General features: G+C 42.6%; 3 protein-coding genes across 3 annotated transcripts; 1 reads left to right on the top strand and 2 right to left on the bottom strand.

Annotated features, from left to right (window-relative positions):
- Positions 1–428: 428 nt before the first annotated feature.
- On the bottom strand, positions 429–1,752 carry pla2g12b (phospholipase A2, group XIIB; the record flags this gene model as incomplete). The annotated part of the gene is made up of 3 exons (XM_079998685.1): positions 429–547; positions 749–914; positions 1,723–1,752. The coding sequence occupies 3 exons, from the start codon at positions 1,750–1,752 to the stop codon at positions 429–431; spliced, it is 315 nt and encodes a 104-aa protein (XP_079854811.1).
- Positions 1,753–3,533: 1,781 nt separating this feature from the next.
- LOC307229037 (uncharacterized protein) lies at positions 3,534–12,308 on the top strand. The gene is made up of 11 exons (XM_079998910.1): positions 3,534–3,640; positions 3,744–3,828; positions 3,961–4,308; positions 4,444–4,557; positions 5,150–5,317; positions 5,415–5,507; positions 5,593–5,726; positions 5,909–7,443; positions 7,529–7,642; positions 7,765–7,892; positions 11,201–12,308. Exons 1-11 carry the CDS (start codon positions 3,561–3,563, stop codon positions 11,465–11,467), a joined length of 3,066 nt encoding a protein of 1,021 aa, XP_079855036.1. The 5' UTR covers positions 3,534–3,560; the 3' UTR covers positions 11,468–12,308.
- LOC307229036 (integrin alpha-L) lies at positions 12,220–26,220 on the bottom strand (the record flags this gene model as incomplete). Its single annotated transcript, XM_079998909.1, has 31 exons — positions 12,220–12,501; positions 12,954–13,064; positions 13,170–13,205; positions 13,617–13,730; positions 13,834–13,959; positions 14,064–14,102; positions 14,188–14,295; positions 14,408–14,483; positions 14,939–15,016; positions 15,138–15,217; positions 15,413–15,511; positions 16,303–16,444; positions 16,531–16,601; positions 16,726–16,842; positions 16,949–17,109; positions 17,230–17,387; positions 17,495–17,625; positions 19,361–19,558; positions 20,724–20,870; positions 21,077–21,222; positions 21,439–21,562; positions 21,752–21,825; positions 21,918–22,053; positions 23,865–24,015; positions 24,157–24,299; positions 24,420–24,550; positions 24,792–24,906; positions 25,000–25,085; positions 25,206–25,294; positions 25,596–25,713; positions 26,172–26,220. The coding sequence occupies 31 exons, from the start codon at positions 26,218–26,220 to the stop codon at positions 12,220–12,222; spliced, it is 3,636 nt and encodes a 1,211-aa protein (XP_079855035.1).
- Between the last annotated feature and the right edge of the window lie 273 nt (positions 26,221–26,493).

Below are 26,493 nucleotides of genomic sequence, written 5' to 3'. Positions count from 1 at the left end.
TTTTTAATAGATATTTCGGCAAATGTGGTGGGGAAAAAAACCCAAAACAAATTCAAATGTATATTTTTATTCACAAATAAGAAATGTCTTGAGTCCAGAAGCAAAGTTATTTGTAAGATGTAAAATACAGTTCAACAAAATTAACGAAGAATCCTGGGACGTCAAACAGGAGTATCAAATACATTTTGAAAAGGACAAACACTTGCTTCGATAAACACAACAGGAGCCATAACGGGAATAAATTACGCATGTAGTTACCAAAGCAGTCTCTTGTAACACCTCAATCCAAAGCATTTTCGTATGCGCTCCGGGCCTTCTCCTTTTCTGTTGGAAGGGTGATGGTGTTTTTTTTTTTTTGTTTTTGTTTTTCTCTTTTTTTTTTTTTTTTTTTTTGTTATTATTTATTTTATTTTTTTTTTGGTGCCTTTTTAAAGCTCGTCTCTCTCTTCTCCTTCACAAAAGCAAGCCGCTCTCTGGCTGTTCATGTAAGGCCTGCAGCCCAGGGTCCACACTGTGTTGAATAAGGTGTCCGCCACTGCTTCGCATGCTAAGGAGAAAAGGGAAGCCACAGAAAGACGGGGTTTTATGTCTTTATAAATGAGTATGTGTTCATCAGGTCTGGCCTCAACTCTCCTAACAACAGTATCATACTAGGAATAGATGACCGGGATCACATTGTGCCTTTAAAAAAAAAAAAAAAAATATTATTTTATTGAAATTAAGTCATTAATACTCAAGGCTTACTGACCTTCCACTTTCGACACAAAACCAAGACTTTTCTTGAGGTCTGAGCAGATGCTGTGCAGACACCAGCGGAACTTGGAATCGCAGCGGTACTTGTTGGAGCCGCAGGTGTCATAGCAGGCGTCCAGTTGGTTGCAGCACTTGGTCATGGCAGGGATGCCCATGTCCATCTGTCATCAAACAAAGGTTGGTTCAATGTGCTGTATGTCCATGTAGCGTCCCTTTTACATTAGTGCGGGTGCGGCTCAAGCAGCATGGGCTGTGGGCACGCTTTGTACAGTATGCTATTTTCTTTTACTAATTTAGATTAAATTAATTTTTTGCTTTTCTAAATTCTAATGATAAATGGACAGGAATTTGAATTTGGTTATATATACATGGTTTTGGGAATTAGGATACCTACTCCATTTGGGACGGGAAGGCCAAAAAAGTAGGAGCTGCATCCGTCAGGTTCTGGCATTTGGTAGTCTGGGCGTGGAAGAGGAGCTTTGCCTGAAGGGAAATGATGTAAAATACATCTCTTTCAAATGTCGACGAGTTTGATGAGACGCACAGTCAAACAAAAGTCTTGTTTCCTTTTCATCACGATTTCTCATTTGACAATAACAAATATTTTCTTCAGTTATCCTTGAACATTAGGATGTTTGTTCGCTGCCCAGTAACCCTAAGAGCTCTCCCATCACCCTTTGCTCAAAGTCCAAAGCCACGCCCTTACATAGATGACAAGGGCCAAGGCCTGGCCCATGTCACCATCGTATTTGTTTGAAAGCTATTCTCTAAAGAAAATAGAAAGTTACCAAAAACATAAGGTAAGACACACCGCATAACCCGTTAAAATAAGGACTGTTCATCTCAACAATGTGCCTATGTTGAACAGTCTGGTGTGTGGAATCATTATCAAGTATTGTACAGTCAACACCGTTACGACTGCATATTGACAATAACTTAGTTTAGGAAGACGAGCTGTAGTTGACTCACCGTATCGGCAGCGGTACTGACACACTCCATCGCGCCCGCCCATCAGCTCCAGCATGGAGTCAAAGTAGCCGTTGACTGCCTCGAAGCTGCCTCTGAGGGAGCCCAGGCCCCAGTCCTCATTCTCCGCCTCCTGCTGCTGCTGCTGCTGCTGCTGCTGCTGCTGCTGCTGCTGCTGCTGGCCGCCTGGGTCCGGCTCAGCATCCTGACCCTGGAGGCCGAGGAAGAGGAAGGACGACAGCACGAGGAGCGGGAGGAACTTGCTCTCCATTTTCGAGGCTCAGAGATTGTAGAGAGCCCGAGAACGCGACCGATAGCTTTAAAACGACTGCGGAGAAGGCCGAGCGTGCTGCATATCAACACGACCTGGACTTTGCACCAGACACCCTGTCAGCCTCCACTCTGGAGGAACGAAGGTCAGCGGCGATCAAGATTGCACTACAGACATCCATGATGTTATCATTAAGTTCTGACTCAGTCCTGGTCATGTTTGACGGTTCTCTTAAGTACTTTTAGAGGTAGTTACAACGACTTTAGGGAGTGTCGGATGCCTACTGGTCTAATCTCCATCATATAAACAACAGTTCCTGGTGTTGTCCCGTAGCTTCTATAAATAATATTTAACACCAGTGAATGACGCAATAGAAGTAGGTTATAAACCCCTTAATGCATAATGTGTTTGTGCAATCATGTTTTTCAGACAAACAGTTCTATATTATAAACCGTTTCAACTTCAAACAGATGAATAAATTATTTATCCTTGGGGTCCTTATAAACTTGGGGTGCAAAAGTGTCTATTTCATACACTTAGGATAGGACACACACACATATAATCCAATTATTTACACTCTTTTCTAAGCGGTACCAACAAATCTCTCCGGGCCATTTTAGAATATAGTTGGTCTCTTTAATAAATGGTTTCTCTTTTCACAGTTTCTCTGCTTCTCGGCTCACTTTTCAGGAGGAATGGAGCATTGTTTCAATGAGCTGTAAGGGCATCAACCCACACACACACACACACACACACCAATGCGATCCCACTGATCAAGGGCCAGGCTGAACGTAACCTACAATTAAAGGGGCGTATCATTCAGTAACACAAGGGGGCGGTAGGATGCCGTTGGATGTCCCCCGTTAAAAATGCGTTCCGGTCGCATGGGAGAAACGAAAGCTGCCAGTGTTCAATTTGTGCACCGTCCGTACACGGCTTTTTATATCAAGTCGTATGAGCCCGTGTTTTTACCTCGCACCCTAATTTCTGACGCCTGAACTAATCCAGCAGTGCGCGTAGTCATTTAAATGAGAAAGTATTGAAACGAACGGGAACAATGGTGTGTAAACAAGTTAACACGCGATAAAACAGTTATATAGTCATTAACTAATAGCTATTAAGAATCATTTGGAACAATTAATGTAAAGATTATGCGGCCCCCGCAATTCGTAGACCGCGATCATTAATAATAACAAAAATACAAGGTCGTGGCGAAGCGCCGCAATTTCACACACGATTTGAACGCGGCGTAGTTGCTAGACTGTGACGTCACATAGCTTACCCGGAAACTGCAGTAAACACGCCGTGGCTGGACCTGCCTCGCTGTCGCTGTCGTTGTTTTTGTTGTTTTTATTTACGATTAAGTCCAAGTACAAGCTTTTAGTTAGTATTTCTATGCGTTTATTTTTGAAGGTCGCTACCAACAAAATAAATGCATAAGGGTTGTGTGCAATGTCTTTCTGGGTGATTTATAATTTCGTGTTTATTTGAGGTGACGGGTCCATGCTAACAGTATTCGCACGGCGAGTAACTGTAAAAGACACAACATAGAAGCGGCTGGGAAAGTAAAATGGCGTTCTCGACCCTTTTCTCAACCCTGGCCACTGCCGAAGATCTGGGCTCTCCGCCTCAGCCGCCGCCACCGCACAGGTCGTTGGCGCCGCCACAGCCTAATATACATTATGAGGATGTGGTGTCATGATGGTGATGTGGGAGTTGTCTTCGTTTGACCATTTATTTGTCATCCTAATAGAACAACTTGTAGCCGGGAGCCGCACACTGGCACGAAGGGTCACAAGTTTGGGTCACAGCAGACTGGCCACCATAACAGTAGAAAGGTATACAGTGGGTGGTTTGCGGAATTGACAGCTCACATACAGTAATGTCAGATAATGTATAGTATTTATTCGGGAAGAACCGAGTGTGTCTGTGTGTGTGTGTGTGTGTGTGTGTGTGCTGTTATTCCACAGAGGCAGTGTAATCAAGCAAAGAGAACCGAGGCCCACAGACCCCCAGCATCCTACAGAGACCATGGCAGTAAGGCAGGAGGCTTCCCTGCTGCGATGGATGACTTGAATTGTCCCAGAGACTCGCTGAGCCACGACAGAGACGCAAGGATTCCGAATAACGCGGACCGAGAAGTCCAACGGGGGAAGAACAGAAAAAAACGGCAGCAGCAAAAACGGAAATGGAACGAGAATCTCCAGCATCAGAATGACAACAGGGCACCTGGTAACAGAGGAGGACGGCATCCGGGCGGCACCAGATGCTCTTCATACAGGGGCAGAGGAGGCGGTTCAAATAGAGGGACCAGGCAGGTGAGCGATGCCAAAGTCAGTGCCATCCAGAAAGATCTTCACTCAGTACTCAGCCAATGAATATGAGGCTGTATGGCGGGTACGTGCTTATCTGCTGCGGTGCTAACAGCTTCAAACCTTTTCCATATCTTCTAGAACCCGGAGGTTAAGAGGAGCAGGTACATGACGCAGGAATTCAAGGACCAGAACGTTTTGGAAGTAGACGGACGCTTACTCTGTCTGCATTTTCTCAAGGGAAGATGCATCAAGGTAGGCTGCATTTCTAACTTATCCGGTTTAATAAGGAAGTTAGAGTCCATCACCAGTGTTTAGTTTTATTGCATTTTTTGTGCTATTCAGCCTGCAGTATGCATTCATTTCTTGGTCACCACCCATAGCATTCTCATTCCCATTCACAAAAGGCACAAAAATAATTTCCTTCACACTCATTCTTTCTCTTTAGAACCGTCCCTACATCCCTTTATCGGGAACTCTATTGAGCATGTCAGTTACTTATTGTATATAGAAAAATCCAGCCCCTTTCTTTTTGATTATTGGTGGTAGTTAGTAGCCTAGTATTTGTGAGAATCTGTTTGTTTTCATCACTAATTTCCAGAGAGTTTCTTAATATTTGACGTTAAATGACTAGCCACATGTCACAAATAATCTCTTGAACTTGAACATCCACATTTACCAGTTGGATAAAAATTAAGGAGGAAGGCAGGGCGTCGAGGTGGCTTTTGCCACCAAGTCAAGCCAAGTATTATAAGCAGCTGTTGGGAAAATGGCAGGTTATTCATTCTGTGATAAACCTGTGATGTCCATTTCTCACAATGCTGATAGACTTTTTCATTATACGCAGGGTGAGGAGTGCCAACTGGAACACCTTCAGAGTGAGGGGAGTCTCCACGGCCTCATCAAAGCAGTGTGTAAATTTTATGTCCAAGGATTTTGTGATAAGGGGGAGCGCTGCATATACATGCACAATATCCTTTTGACAATGATATCACACTATCCCAAAATGACGGAAGTGATTTCACCCTACTGCACCTGTCACTGTTGGCAGCTTCTCATTCCAAAACAGGATTTCCTTGACAGCCTTATTGCCACATTCCTTCCCTTGCAAGTTTTTCCATACAAGAGGAAAGTGTTCGCAAGGGGCAGAATGCAGGTTTTCTCATGAGCCTCTTACTGACCTTACCAAACAACTGCTGGATCAGGTGTGTGCGTCCTGTCATGACACTTCACATTTTCTCAATTTGAATTGTTGTGTGATGGGGAAAAACGTGTTACATCCTTCTACAGGCAATACAGAGGGACGACCACTACAAGGAAATTGCAAAGAAGGCTCAACAAGTTGACTCTGGCCAGCTAGAAAAGTCAGATGAGTTAATAACTTCAGAGGAGAAGGTGCCTGACTTGCTGTTGCTTCCAATAAGGTTTGGAAATTATACATTGAACTTGGTAGAAGTCAGATCCATCATGTAAATAATTTTTTATGAAGCTTCTTCTTCTTCTTCTCACTGTGGTGGATATTGAAACACCTGAAATAATAGATTTGTCGATTGTTGGATTATTGTACGATAAGTGTGATTCTTTTTCTGTTATTTTTACTTTGCAGGCCCAACTTTTACAACAGTTCATGTCCAACGGAGCCACTGGCTGAGAAGGAAACCTTTTTGTGTGAGACTGGAGAGTCGACCAGGACTGAACGGGACACTGTTCCGCAGCATGTCGCGGCTCCATCAAGTCATCTTAACTGTCACGAACCAGTTCCCTATTCTGTTGAAGCTGTGCTGGGACCCACGAAATTGAAACCCTTTCCCTCCCTCTATTCAACACTTACAAGCGACCAGTCTGCTACTTCTTCCTCCCCGCAGTGTGCCTCTGATTGCTCTTCAAACCCCACAAACCAAAGAGACGCCCCTTACTCTGTTGACGCTGTGCTTGGGTCTGTAAAAGCAGTTGGAAATGTCAGCCTTAGCCACAGAACAGGCCCAATGCCCTTTTCTTATTCTGCATCTTCCAATCTAGCGGCCAATTTTGATTCTGACAAGGACCTCAAGCCTTTCTCAGACTCGCCTGACCACAAAGAAACAGTCTTGTGTTCAGAAAATCGAGTCATTGAATCAAGTGAGCCCACAGAAAAAAAGACTAAACTAAAAATACCTCACTGCCAAGGAACGCCGGTCCTTACTGTACTCCCCTCCACGAGTTATAAAGACGAAGGTGGTTTCACTTCACATTTGGAAAATCCTGCAAAAAGACAGTTTTCTGGTAAGGTCAAGACGGGGCAATTGCCTTTCCCCTCTTCAGCGCTTGAAAAGAGCCGGTGCTCAAAGACCAAAGAAGAGACGAGAGGAGGTTCGGTGGTTTCGACCAGCGGTCATCTGGCCAGGGATCAAACCGCTTCTCAAGACCCTACGCAGTCTCTGAAGGTCTGTGATCCAGTAATAGACTCTGAAAACCATAAGTGTAAAGGTGGCCCTCCTGCTCAACCACCGAAGTCTCTGCAGAAAACCTTCCACAACCTTTTTGTAAGTCCTCTCGTGCCATTGAGCCCACAGCACTCAGAACTCTCCCCCGAAACCTCTTTCAATATTACAGACCATCAAGGGAAAATCGATGTCCCTGCTGAACCTCCCAGACTTTTTGCAAGCCTTTTTGCTAGCCCGCTCACTCATAATTCTGCACCAAAACAAAGCAGTCAGTTAAGATCAAGATGTGCCGGGCAAACCAAACCAGACTGTGAGAGTAAACAACCTCATGATGCAGGATCGGGATCAAACAAGCCCATGAAGAGACTCTTCCAAAACCCGGATTCCATATCAACTCCCTCTTTTCAAGAGGCCGCACTGTCATCTTCAACTTCGATTGAACATGTCAAGGCCGACAAAGGGGTTTTGTGCAGCCTTTTTTCTATCCCTATTAACGAGGCTACTGCCTCTCTTGCATCACCGCCATGTAAACCAGAATCCACCACGGCTCTGTTGGCAGATGGTACCGGCAAAAAGTGCACTGAGGCCTCTTCTCCTGACTTCAGACCTGGACCTAATAGGAAAAAGAGGAAACGATCACAAAACGTCCGCGAGACGTCTGCCGGTCAAGATTCAAAGAGACGTCAGCGGCAACCGTCTGGCGTTTTATCCGAGAAAGGTCAGATGATGAGTTAATTCCCGGTTGAAGTCACAACTATTCATTCTGCAATGTTCTGAACTAACTGTTCTTTTTTGCCCCACAGCATCATCCGAAACCACCAGGACGAATTCGGTCCTTAAGAACCTCTTTCTACACCTGAGCCCCTACTGTCACGAAGGAGTGCAGCAACACTCGAGTATTCAGGGCAGCTTCTCAGGTCTTTTTCCCTGTTAATAATATTATGTGTGCCAAATCATGTGGTACTTCACAGTAGCACATTTACATTATTTTGGGGACCTGGAACGTGTTAATGTTCCACCATTTATGATTGCATTTCAGAAAGTGGAACGCCCGGAAACATTGGACTGGGCCCCAGAGAGGAGGTGGGGAAAAGGATAGAACACCAGTTAAAGAAGGAAGTGATGATGCCAGAGGAGTCAGCGGAGCCCTTCAGTCCTCACCTCCAGGTTGGCGTTTCTCTTTTCAGGCAGTAAATGGTGTAGTGCAGGGGTGTCCAAACTGTTTTCACTGAGGGCCACATACAGAAAAATATATGAAGGGCTGAGCCACTCACTAGAGGTGAGGTATATCACCTCACCTCTAGTGTATTAAAGGTAGCAAAATCAATTAAATGTAGGTGAATTATGCTTGATAATTGAATATGCTTAAAAAACAAAACCGCCTACATCACAGGTTTCCATTAATGAGTTTTCATTTTTTTTGTTACAAAAATGTTTGGCAGCGCATTCTCAATACAGCAGCCTCAGATTGCTTCTTAGTCAGGATGGTGATCCCCCTTCACAGCCTGTATAAAGGGGGAAAATAAGGGGAAAGGGGGATGGGTATAATAAGTGATTGGGCTTGTTAACACATCAACTTACATTTGTTAGAATATGTTATCAACTTTAATTGACTGGATTTATTAAGTAATTGGGCATATTAACACATGAATACTGTTTAATATATCTTTAACTCACCTATAATGGGAACAGCATTGCACTCAGTGGGGGCAGTGATGCTGCGCTTTGGACTGAAAGGTGGCTGGCAGGTCAGGAGTAAGTTTGATGGTTGAGATGCGAAGGACATCACAGAGATGGCTGTCAGTCGTTTTGGTTCTCAATCTGCTTTTGTTAAGAGTTAACAGAGAAAATATTTGCTCACATATGTATGTTGAGCCGAACAGACTCCTCATTCTTTTTGCGTGGCGTCTCATCGAAGGAAACTTCGCCTTTTCCAAGCTCCGGTAGAAGTCGGGTAGGGAGAGAAGCTGATGTTGATTCTTCAGAGAATAATCACACTGCATTTCGTTAAGTTCTAATTGCAGACTCTCTTCCCCTTCTTCTGCATCCATCAGGAAGGGATTCGCGAACAGCTTGATTTATTTCTCAATGTAGAAAGACTTGTAAGCGCTGACTGAATTCTGTCACGAGAGATGTGATCACAGACACATATTTCCCCCTTTTAGCAGAAAGCTTGGCCTTTGGAAAAGAAAATTTGATTTAGGACAGCGTGGGGAAGTGTGCAACATTGATGTTGTGTAGTTGTGTCTTAAAGAGACAAAGCTTCACACAGAATGCTTTCTTTTAACATCAGAATGGTAGTATAGGTTCCAGTATCCAGCATCGACATCAGATAGGAATGCTTGAAATTCTCTGGTAGAGCCCTTGTGCTCGAATTATGTTGATCGTTTTCACAACAGTGTTCATCACATCGCCAAGCTGGACTGTCTTGGCACAGAGGGCTTCTTGGTGGATGATGTAGTGCATTTTAACAGCCTCACCTCAGCTCTCTTGCACCTTGGCGCACACCATAGAGGCCATTCTTTTGCGCTCGCCTGTCATTGCTGGAGCCCCATCCGTTGTAACTCCACACAGCTTGTCCCATTTAAGTACCAAATTGTCAATTGCATCTGACACAGCTTCAAAAATGTACCTAATGCAAAAGTTATCGGCAAGTCCCCGCAAAAAAATTAAACAGCTCTGCGTTGTTTGTGGCATCTGTGCTCTCATCACATGCAATTGAGTCAAAATCAAAAGCACAAGCTTTCTCTGACACTTGATGTTTTAAGTTAGCTGACAAGTCTCCAATTCGCCGCACAACTGTGTTTCTGGACATGCAAACTTTTGTTTTGTGGAGAAGCTGCCTTGTTCAAGACAGTAGCTCCACCTAGTGTTAAAACTAAGAAATACAATACAGTCAAGTACAAGTTTCATGTGTGGGCCATATTCCATTTATTTTTTTAGAATTTACTGCGGGCCAATTAAAAATGGACGAAGGGGCACAGTTGGCCCGCGGGCTGTAGTTTGGACACCCCTGGTGTAGGGCCAAAAACTAAACTCGGAATCCCGCCCCCGACTTCGGAGCCGGCAAGAAGAGTGCACCACACCGTGGCCGCAGCGTATACAGCACAGGGAGGGGAAAATAAATAATAGGATAGTTAAATACATCTACAATAAAAACACACCATTGGCTCGCTGGTTTTCAATTTCAGATCACTCTGATTGGGCTTTGCCAAAAAAAAAAAAAAAAAGCACAGGCTAAACAGGCCAGCTCTGCCCGCCTTCTCACATCCCGGCGGCCTCGCACTGGTCCGCGGCCCAGTAGTTGGGAACTCCTGATGTGGGGCAACCAGATCAGGAATAAGAAATAAGAGAATGTTGTTTTCTGGTTAAACTTCACATGATCACCTGATTTCACCCGTTTGACGGCAGCCTGGAGGTTATTTCACAAACGTTGCTGAAAGAAAGGTTTCAGGAGCGTCGCTTGGAGCTGATTCAAACCGACTTAACTGAAATGTTACTTGGTTTATGAAAATATGTGCACAGCCACACACTTGTTATTTCGACTTGCAGCACTTTTATAACTAGTTGCAGCTCTTTAAAGTGTTATTTAAAAACATTGACTCTACTCTATTTGAAGAGTATTTCTATTAATTTGTTGTCTGCAGTATTCAAAGTATTCAAAACTGAATTTCCCATTAGACACATAAACCTATGACTGCTTCGAGAGAGTACATCTATAGAGATCTGTTTCCTGGTAGTGATCATTGGCTAATCACCATGTTTCCTCTGGCAATTTTATTGTGAGTTATTCGTATTTAATAATATTATTACCATATATAAGTAATACCCTGGAGCCAACTTATCACCGGACCAACCCTGCCACATGAGACCACCGTGTCCAAATCCTGCAGCAGCCTCCATGCAATTAATAAATAGAAAACACAACTGTTACATCAATCCACGGTTTTTATTTAAGCCATTAGCCATATTTTAAGTGCGGTATTGCAAAGAACACGGCATCAGCCGCAGCAGACATGAACAGCACAGTCGGCTCTTTCTCTACGTAACTTCCGGTTTGCCGTCTACCATACACATTTGTACATCATTTGTGTATACTAATACATGATACATTTGGTTGAAATGGTATACATACACATGGTTGAAATAGTAATAAAAAGATAGTAATAATAATATGGTACTATATTGCAATTCATACATCATGATTTTCATTCCTTAATAAGATATTACTAGGAGCCTTATTTTAAAGTGTACAATGGTTTGATGGAGGTAAGGCACGTTTCATAAGTTTGGCTCTTGGGAAAATATTCTTTGTTAATGTGGCCCCTGAGCTGTGAAAGGGAACAGTTGAGTCCCACTAATTTAGTGGTAAGTATTCATCGGATGCTTCCTTGTATGGAGCATTTTGACCATGCATTACATTCTGACCCTGTCTTCTGCCCCACCACCCCATTTTTCATCCCTTTAATGCTCAGGGTTCCACTAAACCGTCCAATCCGCTCACCGCTGCAGGCCCAGATATATCGAAATCCCACATTCCCGCTCGCTTTAGTCAAGGCCCGGCGAGGACCCGAGGCGTGCACCGCCTACCGATCACAGCTGTGATGCAGACGCCTCGCTGTCGTCCGACCCCGGGGCACGGACCTGGACAGAAGGAGGGTTTGGATGGCAAAGTGGGCTCCACGTCGCTGAAAAACCTTTTTAAGGCCTTAGACGTCACTGCGTCTCCCTTTGGACCCTAACGCCCAATGGACTAAAAGTCATCGCTGCGTTCAGGGAGAATTTGGCTTTTGTGACTGTAAACTTGTTTAGTTTTTTCTCCTGCTTTTAATTTGATTTTCATAATAAATTTAATGAGTTATTTCGGCAATCTCTTGTATTTCAATCACAGTTGAAGACATCCAAACAAGTTTTATGGGATCCTATTAAGCTGTGAGTCTGAAGATCTGCCTCCCACAGTTCTCTATTCTGTCTCAAAATTTAGGGCCTTGAGGTAATCCAACTCAAACAATGTTTGCAATTTTGTCCATTTTATGTTATTTGAACACGCAAACAGTTAAATTATAGGATATTCAAATGTGATTGCATTGTGATTTTTCTTTCAAATTAAACTGCACTTTACGGACAGCAACCCCACAACTCCTCAAAGCTCTACAAATAAACAGAATGGAAGGAGGTTGGTATATTGCCAGCCTGTGATTTCTACCTACTGGATTTCTATTGATAAAATGTTTTTACTGTAGAGGTAATGCTGCAAGCGTATTCCTTCTGTATATAGGCCTATATAACAGCAGATGAATGCCCTAAGCCATAAGAATTAATGACTTAATTAATTATATGTACAACTGATTTTGCAACAATGAAATAGACATATTGGACTTCAGAGAATAAACACCAGTGAGTCAGCTCATGGAAAGCTTTCCTCTCACGTCTTTTGGGAAATGTGAAAAGTATAACCCTGCCCCCTCTCCTGTATAATTAAAGACTGCATCCCTCAGATGACCTTGGCATAATGATCGGCTAAACTGTCCGGTGATTCATTCGGTCTGGTTCCTCCGTCGTCAGCGTTGATTTGGCTGCTTGGATCTGGATCCTGCAGCAGAGATTTTGATTCGCCGTCTTCCGAGGACTTGATGTCACTTTGAGACGGGCGCACCAGCGACTCGGCTTCGGCCCGGACGTCCGAGCCGCCCTGTGCTGTCTCAGAGACGTCCTCGTCCGCCTCCGCCTCCTGCTCCTGGTAGTACGCCCTCGTTTTCCTCTTAAAACACCCCATCTTAACACGGACACGAGCAAGCAAACACAAGAGAGTTATGATATCTGCCACTGGTCAATACACTCAGTGAAGTCTTGTGTTTTTATATTCATTGACGACTGGTGGAGCATTTCATTTTTGCATTTACACCTCAGAGCTGCTTCAGATGCTTAAGTTGAACTCGTTAAAATGGCTCAAAGGAAATGCTCAAGGGCACGTGCAGTGGAGTTTCTGAGGAGGCCCCCCCAAATTACCAAAGGAATCCAGTTTTCTCAAGGATTTGAATTCAGAACAGTCAATGAAGTACTTCATACTTCACCAACTGGGTTTATCATTAGTTGTTTATAGGATATATCACAAAATGATGTCCTCTTGAATAAGCTCAATAAGTGAATCTACTGAAATATTTTACCCTCACAGGGCTGTTGGCTGTTCCGTAAAAATGAATACATAAAAGGGAAGCAAGCACTCACTTTGAACATGACCAACGTGATGAGTATGAGAAATAAAAGACCTCCACCCCCTCCTGTTGCAGCAATGAGCATGATATCAGGAGCGACAATCAGCTCAACCTGAACATAAGTCTGCGGGGGAAGGGAGAGAAAAGTCGTGAGATGACTCGACCTGCGGCGTAAATTTCCACTTAAGGCGAGATTTTGCGAAAACACTTTGATAAAATTATTGTATACTTCTGCATGAGGAAAACCTGCGGAACCGGCTTCGTTCTGTGGTAAAAAAAAAAACAAAACAATTATTATAAGGGGTAGATGTTAAGTCATGATTATGCCTGAAAATACACCACATTTGAGGTGCCATTAAAGGATAGGATCACTACTTAAAAACCCAGGCCCTAAAATGTTGGTTCCCCATTACTTATAACCGTTCATAGCAACAACCTCTGTGGACGCTTTACTGTCGAGAAACGTACTCTGCTGCAGCTTCACACTGTGCTTAAAGCTGTCCAATGGGGCAAACATTTGAACCTTTTAAAAGATTAAATCTCAGCAGAGTGGCGATACTTGTAGTGGCGAATACTATCGTTTAGCGAGGTCGTGCTGCGAACGGTACATACAAGGGTTGAAGAAACAACAAAGTGGTCCTGAAACGTGACATTATCCGAATCGAATGACACCCACCACTTGGTTACTCCGCGCCTGGACGTATCGTTTTTGGTCATAAGCAACTTCCATGAAGCTTTTAACTACGACTTCCTCTCTGTTTCCAGTAAATCTGCTGGGTAAAGTCCGTTCCTGTGAAGGGAGAATGTTAATTGCGCTCTTTGTTTTTGCCCGTCGCAAAATACACAGCCGGAGCTGTTGAGAGCGTGCTTGATTTGGGCTCATTTCAACGAACCTTTTTCATTTGCCTGAGATCCCGAAACGCTATTTCTGCAGTCAGTACGAACTGAGAGGTTGAATACTTCTCCAGAAGAAAAGTTTCACACTCGAGGATTTTGCAGGACTTGAAGGAGGAGCAACGCTGCAACGTGGAACAGAGCTTTTGGTTATGGCACAGAAAAAAAAATTCTGTTCCACGACATATGAAAAGTAGAATATTTCCATAATGGGTTTTTTTCTGCTTACATCTGATGTTTTGTTGGTTGCTCCACATTGAGTTTTGTTCTATAAAAAGAGGCGTAAATGCTTATTTAATGGAAGCAGTATGAGTACTTATGAAAAGACGACTGTACGAATGCACAATGTTTACCTGTTGTACTAAGACTTGATAGTTGTTTATTTCAAAGATCCCCTCCAGCGGAGTTGGGACGATTATGGAAACATTGACATCCAAAGCCTTAAAACCCAGATTCCTCACCTACAAATAGCAAAACACACAATACTTTTGAATTGCTGTAACGATGCTGAATGCACTTCTATACCATTTTTAGCCAACAGTGTTTCCTCGCATCTCCTATTATCACGTGTACCTCGTATATGTTCACCACTCTTTTAGGCGCACTGTCCTCCAGAGTGAAGTTGAGATAGGTGACGGTGTCCTCTGTCCTGCAGGAGAATAAAGAAAAATGACAACTTGCAAAAGTCACACACGCACGCACGCTTCTAGAACTGTGCTGGCTTTCTGCAGACCTGGCAACGACTCTTTACACCACAGCACCCCATTTTACTGGTAGAGGGGTTAGTGCCCCCGTGGCGTTATTGGTCTCTCACTGTCTCCTTCTGTTTGATGCTAGTTTTTCTGCTCCGCTTCTCCTACTTTGATATAGATAATTAGGTGTTGGTGTGTTGCTTGTGCCTATTTGCACCTTGGAAGGTAGATCCCACTCTTACACGATACTTAAATACTTAAATGGGATCAAGAGCTTTTCAAATATTTTACACTTGACTCTGAATCAAATAAACGGGGATAGTTGCAAGGCAATGTATGGACTTTAAAAAAATGCGTCATTCACTGTCAGTGCAATCGCTATCTCCACCAGGTTTAAAACATGTTCACTTACACTCGTACTGCCAAGTCCATTTCAAACTGGACGGGGATGGAATTGGCGCTGACAACCGCTGTCCCATTATTATTATCACTGGATCACAGAAGACACAAAATTATATAATAGCGTAAAAGGATGGATGCAAATTGTGTTGTCAGAACATGAAGGACGGACACGCACGCACGCGCGCACACGCACGCGCACACACACACACCTCTCTCCAATGATGGACATGTTCATTGTGTCCTTCCAGTCGTAGGTATTCATGATGCGGAACAGAGTTTTAAATGTTGCCTTAAAAATGTACAAATGCAAATAAACATGTCAGATCATTATAGAATGAGGACAACAAAAGAAAAACATTTCCGCACAAAACCCATGCTGGTATTCTTCACCGCCTAGCCTATGACAGCTTAACAATTAGTCACAATTACCAGCGTTTTGTGGATTTCAAAACTCTTATCTGTTAAATTGTGGGTCATGACTCACAGTGGATCCGCTGCGGTAGACAGGAAGGCTGACGCCACAAGTGGTTTTGTCCATCACCCCCTCCAGGTCATGGCACCTGTGCAGAACGGGCCTGGTTGCCTGATCAACGCAAAAAAACAAAAAAACAAATGTAAATAAAAAAGTTGAAGCCAGACTCACGCCTGCAAATGATGTTTGCTTTGAAATGGTTTACAGCGGGGAGCACTTTCAGCTCAAACAACTTCCATCCGAGGTTAAACAGGAGAATCTAATCGACGTGCGATTCCACGTAGAAACATGGCAGGTTTGAGCCCTTCATCTCAGGTCAAAGACGAAAACAAAAGGAAAAGCACGAGCGCCTTCGCCTACGAGTCGTTGCCAGCGGGGATTGGTCAGGGGGGCTCGGTTGACCTACGCCAACAAAACAAAAAGTCCAAAAAGCGAGCTAAACAAACAAATTCATATTCTCCTCCCCCTCCTCACCTCATTCACATGCACTTAACTGCACATATCTGTATATAAACAACAGCCTATCCCATAAACATAACTCTATTCCCTTCTACACAAACGAATGAATGAACTCTATTCCCTTTATTTCTATTTTGTACCCCCACTCTGTATTACTTTTGAGTTATTTTATTTGATTTTATTCTATTTACTTACTGCATTCAGTCTAGAACATACATATTGTACATATTGAACATATCACCGCGTGCGTTGCATTGACATTTCACTGCATATATGTATGGAAGTGTGTATATGTATGTGACGGATAAACCTCTTGAATATTGAATCTATTCACGGCCACGGCGTGTTTCAGGCCTGAAATAACATCATTTGACAAATCCTACAAAACAACCCCTTCTTGATAATCCCCTCATATACAGTATGCAGCATGCGATGCACTTTACCTCCACAAGGTGCATCATGGAGAAGGAGAGGCCTGGAGGGTAGGTGAGCGTCAGGCTGGTGTTGTAGGAGTCGTCTCCGCGGTTGGACAGCGTCAGAGTCACATTGAAGTAGTTCTGGTTGACCACCACTAGCGTGGGGGTGCTGAAAGAAATAGCGTTCACCTTCAACCACCAGTCGGGGATGTGGCGCGTCGGCCTTGGCGGCGGGAGCGACACACCGTTACGTACGTGAAGTTGAAGTCCACCCCGAGTTCTGCGACGCAGGTGTGGTTGGTTCTGCAGTTCTTTTCAAAGGGCACCTGTGGCACGCACACAATTTCAGGGTCATAATGTCAACTAGTGTTACAAAAAAAAACAAAAAAAAAAACAGCGAGCACAGAATAGTCACTCCGGCATCCATCAATACCTCCGCTACCAACATACCTCGACGTCAGCCTGTGGAACACTGTCCACATTGAGGATGGCGGGCGCGGTCGCACTGTCACGTTGGGAAAATGTTAATCTGCTGTTGACGGGTGATAACGTGTCTTCCACGCATTTCTGCAAAGGAAGAAAAAGTTCGACAGAACAACGGGGGCTGAAACTGGAGCGAAAGACGGACAGATGTGAAAGCCAAGTCTTGAGTGCCTTGAAGAGACCTCCGTACCGGCATGCTGATGGAGTGGTTGAAGCAGCTGCGCCCGTTCCTCAACCCCACATCCCAGCTCGCTTTCCTCTGCGCTGTTTCGCTGAAGAACCCTCTGCTGGTTTGTCTGACGTGGTCCAGGTCCAGGGTGTAAGAGATGTTCAGCCCGGCGCTCGACGTCCCTGGACACGCGGCATTTAAAGGCGTATTTATGTATGTATTTATTTATATATATTTTATTAATTCATCACGCGCACCCTGATGACGACGACGGCAGTTTTCGGCTCCGCTTCGCTTCTTACCAGTTGTGCTCCGGGTCAGCACCGTCACATCGAAGCACGCCGTGAGGGTGACCATGGGCAGAGCGGAGTCCTTTCCGGCCAGACAGTCGATGTTGACGGTGCTTATCTCTCCGGGATCAAAGCGCAGGTGAGTGGAGACGCCAACCACCGGCCTGGACCTGCGAGACGCGAGTCGCTCATGAGTTGGATCGTGTTTCCCATTTCGTGGTACCCATGTGTCCGAAATGCATCGTTCGCATGCCGACAACAATGTATGTGCTCGTACTTCAGGACGACAGCCGCTCCACGGGATCCAACAACAATGTCAGTCAGTCCGTCGTCACCGAGGTCCATGTGGCCGTCAACCGCTTGTCCAAAGAACTGCAGGCGGGGCCTTATTGTACCTGCCGCGATTCTCTAAAATGGGAGAATTGTCACTCTTGAATTAGCTATTTTGTGGTTTTGATAGGGAGCGAATAGCTGGGGTCTGCGTCTAGAGCTCTGGGGGTTTTGCTGGACTTCAGTGCCTTGCTTATGGACATGAGACATAAAGCCCCTTACCCCACATGGAATGAAAGTTGGGAAAGTTGACGAGCCAACGTTGTCCATTTTCCGTAAAAATCATTCCGTAAATTTCCCCACTCTCAATCTAATATCACTTTGGGAAAATGCTTATAGGGCTGTGAGTGAAAGTGTGTGTGAATGGGACAAGCAAGGCACAAAAAGTGGGTTTTTACTGATATTTCGCACAAATATTTTAAGGATGATTTGACCTTGTGTAGATTACGCACATTCAAGTAATTTCAGTATTTTTACAGCTTATAGAGCTTATTGTGCGTAATCACCGGGTGTCATGACATTTCACTGCATATATATATGACCGTATGTATATGTATGTGACAAATAATCTCTTGAACTTTGAACTTGAACTTCTGGGGAGAAAAAAAACAAAACATTCCGATCGAACCGTGGAGCTCAGCTGCAAAGATGAGAAGCTGAAATACGCCCGGTCGCTACGGAGACGGGTCTTTTTTATTCTTCAACGTTATTGTTTTCTTCTTAAAAATGCCTCTCAGACCCTAGACGTGTCTTTTAGTGTTAGGGGTGCGGTGCAAGGAGATTGGGCACAAGCGCTTAATTTGCCCGCCGGCTGCACCGGAGCGTGGATCCGGAGAAGGAACGAGCGGACAGGGAGAGGGAGAACGGGTGGAGAACGTTCCTTCTCCGGAGGAAGAGGGTGTAGGACAGGTTGAAAATGACCCCACTGATTTAATTACATTGGGTTTAGGGAGATTGCATCCACCCTTCTCCGTAGAGGAGGCCAATGTGTGACTGAGTACCCACTGTCTGTCAGATATATTTTTATCCAGCAACGTCATGGAGTCCATGTGGGAAAGTGGCTTAACACAAAAAAAAAAATATATATATATATATATATATATATATATATATATATATATATATATATATATATATATATATATATATATATATATATATATATATATATATATATATATATATATATATATATATATATATATATATATATATATATATATATATATATATATATATATATATATATATATTTATATATATATATATATATTTATATATATATAAATACATATATATATATAAATACATATATATATATATATATATATATATATATATATATATATATATATATATATATATATATATATATATATATATATATATATATATATATATATATATATATATATATTTATATATATATATATATATTTTTTTTTTTTTTATCAGTGCCCCCAATAAAACATTATTTTGCTCGGCACAGACATTATTTTCACCCCGGTTAAGGTGGCAAGCTTCGCCTGGTAGCTTTTCAGTGTGCTTTAACGCAGTGCAATGCTGCCAACAAGTTACTATAGAAGTGTCCGTCCAGAAAGAGGAAAGCTTGAGTTCATAATAAGGTCTGTGTGACTCCAGTACTTCCTCTGGTATTGGTTGAATAATAAATGAACCCATCCCATAATGGCCTCTTCATAACACTTTACAAAACCTCTACTTGTGGTTTTTACACTCTTTAAAAGCCAGAAAAAAAAACAAAAAACCCAATACATCTCATTTGGATACACAGAAGACTTCTACCACCTCTCACCTGGCAGAAAGTCTTCCGTATTCCACTGTGCCGGGCGCCGAGGTAGATGTACACCGCCCCGCTGTTGCCGTCCTCCAGAGGAGCTCCGACCGCCACGTCTCTGAGGCCGTCTCCGTTCAGGTCTCCCAGGAGGGCGATGGTGGAGCCGAATCTGCCCCGGGACGGCACCGAGACGTTCAGCTTGCTATGCAGATTCAACTGGTGGGACGAAGAAGAGACGAGTGGTCACCCAAGAGGACCAATCAGGACAGTCCCACGCCCAACACAGGACCACGGACGGACGGACAGTCAGACAGACAGACAGAGCGAACTGCTATATCGAAATACTTTAAAAAGAAAGAAACGTCAATGCACATAAACCTCCTACTTTTCCTACCTAGAGGATGGAAAAAGTGTATATGAGTATACAATAAACCAAAAAATCAACAATAAAGCAAAATAAACGTTTGTCAATAAACAATAAACTTGTTGATACACAATAAATAAACCTAAAAAGAAACAAAAAAAAATTTAAAAAATGACAAAAAAAGTAACTAGAAAGATTTAGTAGCGTAGATAAACCCAAACACAGAACTAGATATATTTACTAAGTACAATAAACCTAAGAGGTTAACAATAATAATGAAAAAATATATATGAACCAGAAAGATTTACATAAAGAGAAACAATGAACAGTTAAGATTTGGTAATGAATAAACCTAAAAATATAAATTGGCAAAACATTGTCATAGCAGCTCACATCAAAAGTAGGCAATAATAAGGCAACAGAATACATAAAAAAAATAGAAAGAAATGAGGACTGAAAAAAATAATATAAGAAAATATAAATGCCAATATAATATATAAGTATAATTTTTCGTCTTTTTTTGTTTATTCTTTATAAACATGTTTATGGTATACTACCTTTTGGTTTATTGTATATTCTCATATATATTCTCTTAAACATATTCTCTGAAACCAGAAAAATTGCAGTGTCATAGCAGCTCACATCAAAAGAGGGCAATAATAAGGCAACAGAATACATAAATTAAAAAAAGAAAGAAATGAGGATTGAAAAAAATATATATAAGAGAATATACTGTAAATGAGAATATAATATAACAATAAACCTAAAGGTAGTATACTATAAACATGTTTATAAACAAACAAAAAATGACAAAAAAATGAAATATTTGGCAATGTAATAAACCTAAGATAATAATAATAATACCTTAAGATAAACAATGAACAGTAAAGATTTGGTAATGAATTATAAACCTAATGGTAAACATTAAATGTAAACATAAAACAAATAAAGCTAAAATGTACACCGTAAAGCAGAATAAAATGTGTCACTGTGCAGTAAATCATCCTGAAGCAGCACCTGGGGAGTCAGGGAGTAGACGTAGACCTGTCCCTCCCTCTTCTCCTGGGGGGCGTGGAGCAGCGGCGCGCCCACCAGCAGGAAGTCTGTGTCGCCGTCAGAGTCCACGTCCACCGTACACAGCTCCGCCCCGAAGTAGGAGCCGATCTGTGACATCAGTTTGTGAAACGCAATGACATTTAGTGGAGGGTTCGTGAAAACGTTTGCCTCCCCCTTTTTTTTTTTTTTTTTTTTTTTTAAGCATTGCCGGGTGACAACACCAGTTTTTAGGAAGAAAAACTAGAAAAATTAAAAAAGGTTGATGAACTGAGAACAGATTTACATTTCGCTCAAATGAAGGGAACTGTACCAACCTGCTCCCCATTCACTCTCTGTGTCACGCCCCAGGCTCCGTTGGCCTCCTTTCTGAAAAGTGCAACCAGCCCTGTGTGCTCAAATCGCGGCGCGCCACTAAAATAGAGGGAAGTGTTGTTCTTCTCACCAGCGGCAACAGAGTATCCTACAATAAAAGTATAAAAAAATTAAAAATAAAAAAGGGCAAAAAAACAGTCCCAGATAGGAAGAGGAGTGTTCAAACGGCCAATAAGCGCAATTCCGTAATCCACGCAACCCATAATATACTGTGTCCTCGTCATATAAATCCTCACCCAAACATGCATTACTTATAAAAATGCAGAAAAATAAAGTGTATTATTGGTTTCCTGGGGGTCAGTACCCATGTAGGAGCTCTGCTTCATGGTGGGATCCTCAATGGTGCTGCCCTCCGAGTGAACGTCGTCAAGCTCGAGCAGAGATCCTGCCCAATCGTTTGACCCGACTGAACCAAGAAGCAAGGTGCCCTGTGGATTCAAATATACTCATGACACTGGATATAATAATATGGTTATATATAATATCATATAGTAGTATCTATAATAATATTGAATGACATCATATATAAAAACCACATAATATATAACACTGAATGTGTTTAAGTCATGCTCAGTGTCAATGTAGAGTAAAAGATGAAGGTTTATATATTTGCTCACCTTATGGTACACAGCACTAAATCCACTCTGTGACATTTCATTGGTCAGGTTTACAGCAAGCGCCTCTTTGGAACCTAAACGATAAACTTACACTTATTAATTAGTAATTGATCAATTGATATCCGCAGCAACGCTCTCAAACAAGGAAATGTCCCGATGACGTCACCTTCTATGTTAAAAATCTTCTTCTCAAAATTAGTCAGGGTTCCCTCCAGCCCGTCGTAGTTCTCGATGTGAAAGGTGTTGTTGGTTTTGGGTTCTGAAGCGATGGCGTAAAGATTATCCAACGCCACGTTTTTCACCTGTCGACACGATACAGCAGACGTCACGGAGGTGTCAAATAATTACAGTTACTGATCCTGCTACTGCTACTGACACTATACGGAATTCATGTGTGTTGTGATATCGGGTTCGATCTCTTCTTCTTATTAAATCATTTCTTGATGTAGAACTCTCAGACTGCAAGACTATAACAGCCGTGTAAAAGTACAATAGGTAGGTTGTGGCTAATAGGTAAACGACCCATTAGGTTAATTCAATTTCTAGCAGGTAAACAGGTAAATTGTCGTTGCTGTTGTAATAATTTAGTAAGTACATAGTAATAATTATGTCTAATTCCTACACCAATAATTTATCCTGTGGATAGACACATTTTGTATATTCTGAATATTTGAATATATTTGGCTATTCTGTTTCGTATTTTTTTGGCGAGTTGTGTATATCTGGTTATTTTTATTTTAATATTATTATTTGTATTGTTTTTTTTAATTTTATATTATATACATTTTATTTTATCATTCGGGGAAAAGTTATTGGAATTTTCCTCCTAAAACTACCCTGAACACCAACTTCAGCGCAATACACGAATACCGTTGGCGTCTTGTTTGAACCGCACTGCCACAAAGACCTTGTGGTCGACGTTTCATCCAAATCCTTCCACATACAGAGCAGATATTAGCGAAAAACCAGTACATCTGATGCCGAAATATGTCCAACCCGGCTAAAATATCTGGCAGACACTGGCAGACATACTTCGGCGGAACCTACGAACGCGGTTGAGGTGTCGTTTAAACCACTATGTCACATGGATCTCCCGGTTTAGATTTTATCCAAATCGATCCACATACGGAGCAGATATTAGTGGAAAAACCCAACAAATTTGACCCAAAATATTCAGTTGGTCTTGACTAACTGACATGTCACACGTCTCATTCTAAAATGGGGGAGCCCATGCTGCGTTCAAGTAAACTCGGAAAATCGCGCTGCATTTCAGAGAACCCGGGAAAAACTGTAAAACGCACCCAACACGACTAAAGTGGACCCCGTGTATCGCTGCCTGCAGCTACATTTGTTATCACTTTCAGAATGTTAAGCCTACTTCACACCGAAACACAACAAATGGCGCAAACAAACCGGAAGACCATTCATTCCTATGGAGAGTCGGGATTCCACACGCAAAAACCTGTGATGGGATTTCCACGACCGACCGAGGCTGCGAGAATGCGTTCAACCTTTTCAAATCATGCGACAAGTTCCGGTCCGACACTACGACCGGAAGTGAGTCAAGATTTTTTATTGGAACTGGGCTTAAAACTAGACGTTAATAAGTCACATATATAAATAATGATGTTATTAACCTTGACGTTGAATGTCACTTCAATTCACTATCAATAAATCTATTTATATATGAGTGTATTGTGCCAACCAACCAGGAAAGTGATGGTGGCCGCGAAAATCGCAAAAAAAAACGTGAAAAGGCCCTCCCTAGAGCCATTGTTCGGTTTGTCCATTCTGGGCTACTGTAGAAACATGGCGATGCAACATGGCGGCCTCCGTGGAGCGTACCCGCTCCCTATGTAGATAAAAAGGGCTCATTCTAAGGTAATGCCAAAGCAACGATTCTTATTTTCATGGGATTATACACTGATCAAAACAAACTTCTGAATATTATATTCCATTTATGTTCCTTAAATTCTACACACTGCACCTTTAAGCTTTGGGGATTTTTTTTAACGCCAACTGTCTTGTAGAGAAACGCACCAATCCTCCTTGCAGATGAAAATGTACTCGGCGGAGTCAAGTGTTTGAGATTGTTGAAGCAGGACTGACTGACCCCGATGACAAAGCGCGTGATGTGCTTTCCGTCGTACGTTCTAACGATGCCTTGCTTGTCTGCGTCGCTCGGGTCGCCGTCCGTGATGATCAGCAGAACATTGATTGCGTCGGGAGTGGCGCCCGCCTTTTCGTTCTCAAAGACGTTTTTCCTGAAACAAAAATGGACAAGTTATCCAATTGCTAAGTCGGGACTAAATCAGTCAATGGGAGGAAAAAAAATAATAATAATTAAGAAATAATCCCAACAAGAAAGCTCCCCCCCCCCCCCCAAAAAAAAAATAATAACTTACAGCAAAAAATCTAAGGCCTGGTACGTGTTGGTGAGATCCATCATATGAATCTCTTTCTTAAGTAGGTCGTGGGCCTTCCCATTTTGGTAATCGTTGAAGTCGAAAACCAAAGAAGCCGTGAGGGAGAACTGAACTGCGGCGAACTGAGGGGATTCAAATTTTAAAAAACAAAAACAAAAAAACGAGAGGACGGTGAGTGACGCGTCAGGACCAACGGCAGCAAACACAACGTCGTCGTCCCCCCCGGAGACGGGCGCGGTCACCTGGATGGAGGAGTTCTTGAGGCTCTCCATCACGTCCGTTATGAACTCTTTGTTTTTCTCGAAATCTTCCAGGCCCATGCTCCCTGAGCCGTCAAATAGAAAAACCAGGTCCACGGGTTTCTTGGTGCACTCTGTGCAGGGGTCAGAGGAGAAAACAACGTCGAGCAGCTAAAAAGAAAAAAAAAATGGATCTACGTCTAAAAGGAGAAAACAGCACGTGAATTATTGTTTTATTACAAGAGCGTCTCCAGCAAAACACAGTAAAAAACTACAAAAAATAAAAATAAAATACGACTGAATTCCAAAACGGTGCAAACTTTTTTGTTTTAACATGACTGCAAATTATTCCTCACATACAATTTTTTTTTTTACCTTGAAAAGAAGGCGTGAAAGTCGAAAGCGGTCGTAGTTCACCGTCTACCTGGTAGCACAGGCTGTTCAGATAAGAGTTCTCGTAACACTTATGCGCCAGACTCGGACTGCAGATCTACACAAGGAGGACGTCCGAACGTGTTACACCCTTTTACCGTCTTTGGCTGAATGAAAGTCGCTCGCATGTCATTTCCCACATTTTTCTTACTGTGAAATCAGACTGAGTCGCGTCCGTGGCTAAAGTCAATCCGCAGTGCTTGACCGACGCCGTGGCCGGGAGAGGGGGCAACGTTCCTGCCGTTCGAAAGAAAAGAGGGGTGAGGAACAGAGTGGCGCGTTGAACGGAGGCATTTCATGAACGTCGGGCGTGATCGTCCCGACTTCTTATCTCACCACAAGAAAACCTGGATTTACCTTGAGGGCTGAAGCGCTGCGTTTTAGTTTGCACGTAGCTAAAGATTTCTCCGGATCCATTTTGCCGCAGGGGCGCAGTGACCACCACCCTGGAGACACGGACCCACGACACTTTCAATATTTTGTGTGAATACCACTTGCGGCCAGGTCAGATTTTATTGACCACTCTTGAATGTGGCTCAGACGGTGGGGTGCAGTTTGAGCGGACTGACCGCAAAACGTGACTCTCCACTCGGGAAACTGTGATTAAGCACCTAATAGTCAGTATCAAGCCATTTCGCATCATTCATTTTCCTTTTTTGTTCATGAAGGAACTATCAAGAAATATGTATAAAAAAAAAAATAAGTTAAAATAATCATAATAATAATTATATTTTTCTCAGTACAAACCCCTTGTTCTTGCCAGCCTTGAACTGAAGAACCTTGTATCCAAAGTAGCCCGTTCCATCTCCTTCATAGATCTTGGGGTTTGTCGTGTCGATGTTGAAAGCCACAGATTCAAAAATTGCTGAAATTTGTAAGAAGAAATACGCAAATATATTGTTCGTATTTGGGATTATGTGCTGTTTTGTTTCCCCAATATTTGGACAAGACAAATCAATCGAGACAAAAAAAATTCATGCGCCAACGATTACGAAATGATTTCCTGTTTGTTTCCCTCAAAAACAAAACGGGAAAACAATAATTTGAATGCAAAATAAATAACGTCCTGATTTATCATGTAGCTGCGTTGGGCTGATTTTAAAGATTAAAACGGCAGAATCTAAGACTACATTCAAGATTATTCACTGCAAAACACCTGCAGCTTGGTGATGTGAAGTTGTCCGATTCAAAACAAAACAAAACAAAATAAAAAAACCCGTATTTTAGCTCTGGCACGTCAGCAGCCACTCAATGGCATCTCAAACACACCGAAGGTGAATCCTACATACCGTAATTAAAAATTCAGCAAACAATAAATCTTACCGAATACGCCCAAGCAGGCGAGAGGGGCGATGTGCCCCTGAGCATGCATTTCTCTCACCGCACTAAGAGGAAATGGAAGGAACAACCCGTTAGAACAAGAGTGTCTATAACTGTCTGTAACCCCACTTCCTTTAATTCGGCTTTGAGAGGGTGTTCCGTGGCAACTTCAGCTGTGGTTTCAACACGTTTGCGTTCTCAAGATAGTTTCAGGTGAAATATAAAAACACATTTTGGCTGCATTTGTTAATCTTCTCATCTGAATCACTGGAGAAAGAAATACGGCGGAGAGTTTTGCAGTTTGAAATCTTCATTTATATTAACA

Source organism: Zeus faber (genome assembly GCF_960531495.2).
Source record: "Zeus faber genome assembly, chromosome: 4".
NCBI classification, from domain to species: domain Eukaryota; kingdom Metazoa; phylum Chordata; class Actinopteri; order Zeiformes; family Zeidae; genus Zeus; species Zeus faber.
This window is presented reverse-complemented; position numbering and strand designations above follow the sequence as displayed.

Bases quoted from the DNA above. Each gene is read 5' to 3' on its own strand.
- LOC307229037 (XM_079998910.1), top strand. From the start codon at position 3,561: ATGGCGTTCTCGACCCTTTTCTCAACCCTGGCCACTGCCGAAGATCTG. The intron at 3,641-3,743 runs GTCGTTGGCGCC...TCATCCTAATAG, and splicing joins CAGCCGCCGCCACCGCACAG to AACAACTTGTAGCCGGGAGC. The intron at 3,829-3,960 runs GTATACAGTGGG...GTTATTCCACAG, and splicing joins GCCACCATAACAGTAGAAAG to AGGCAGTGTAATCAAGCAAA.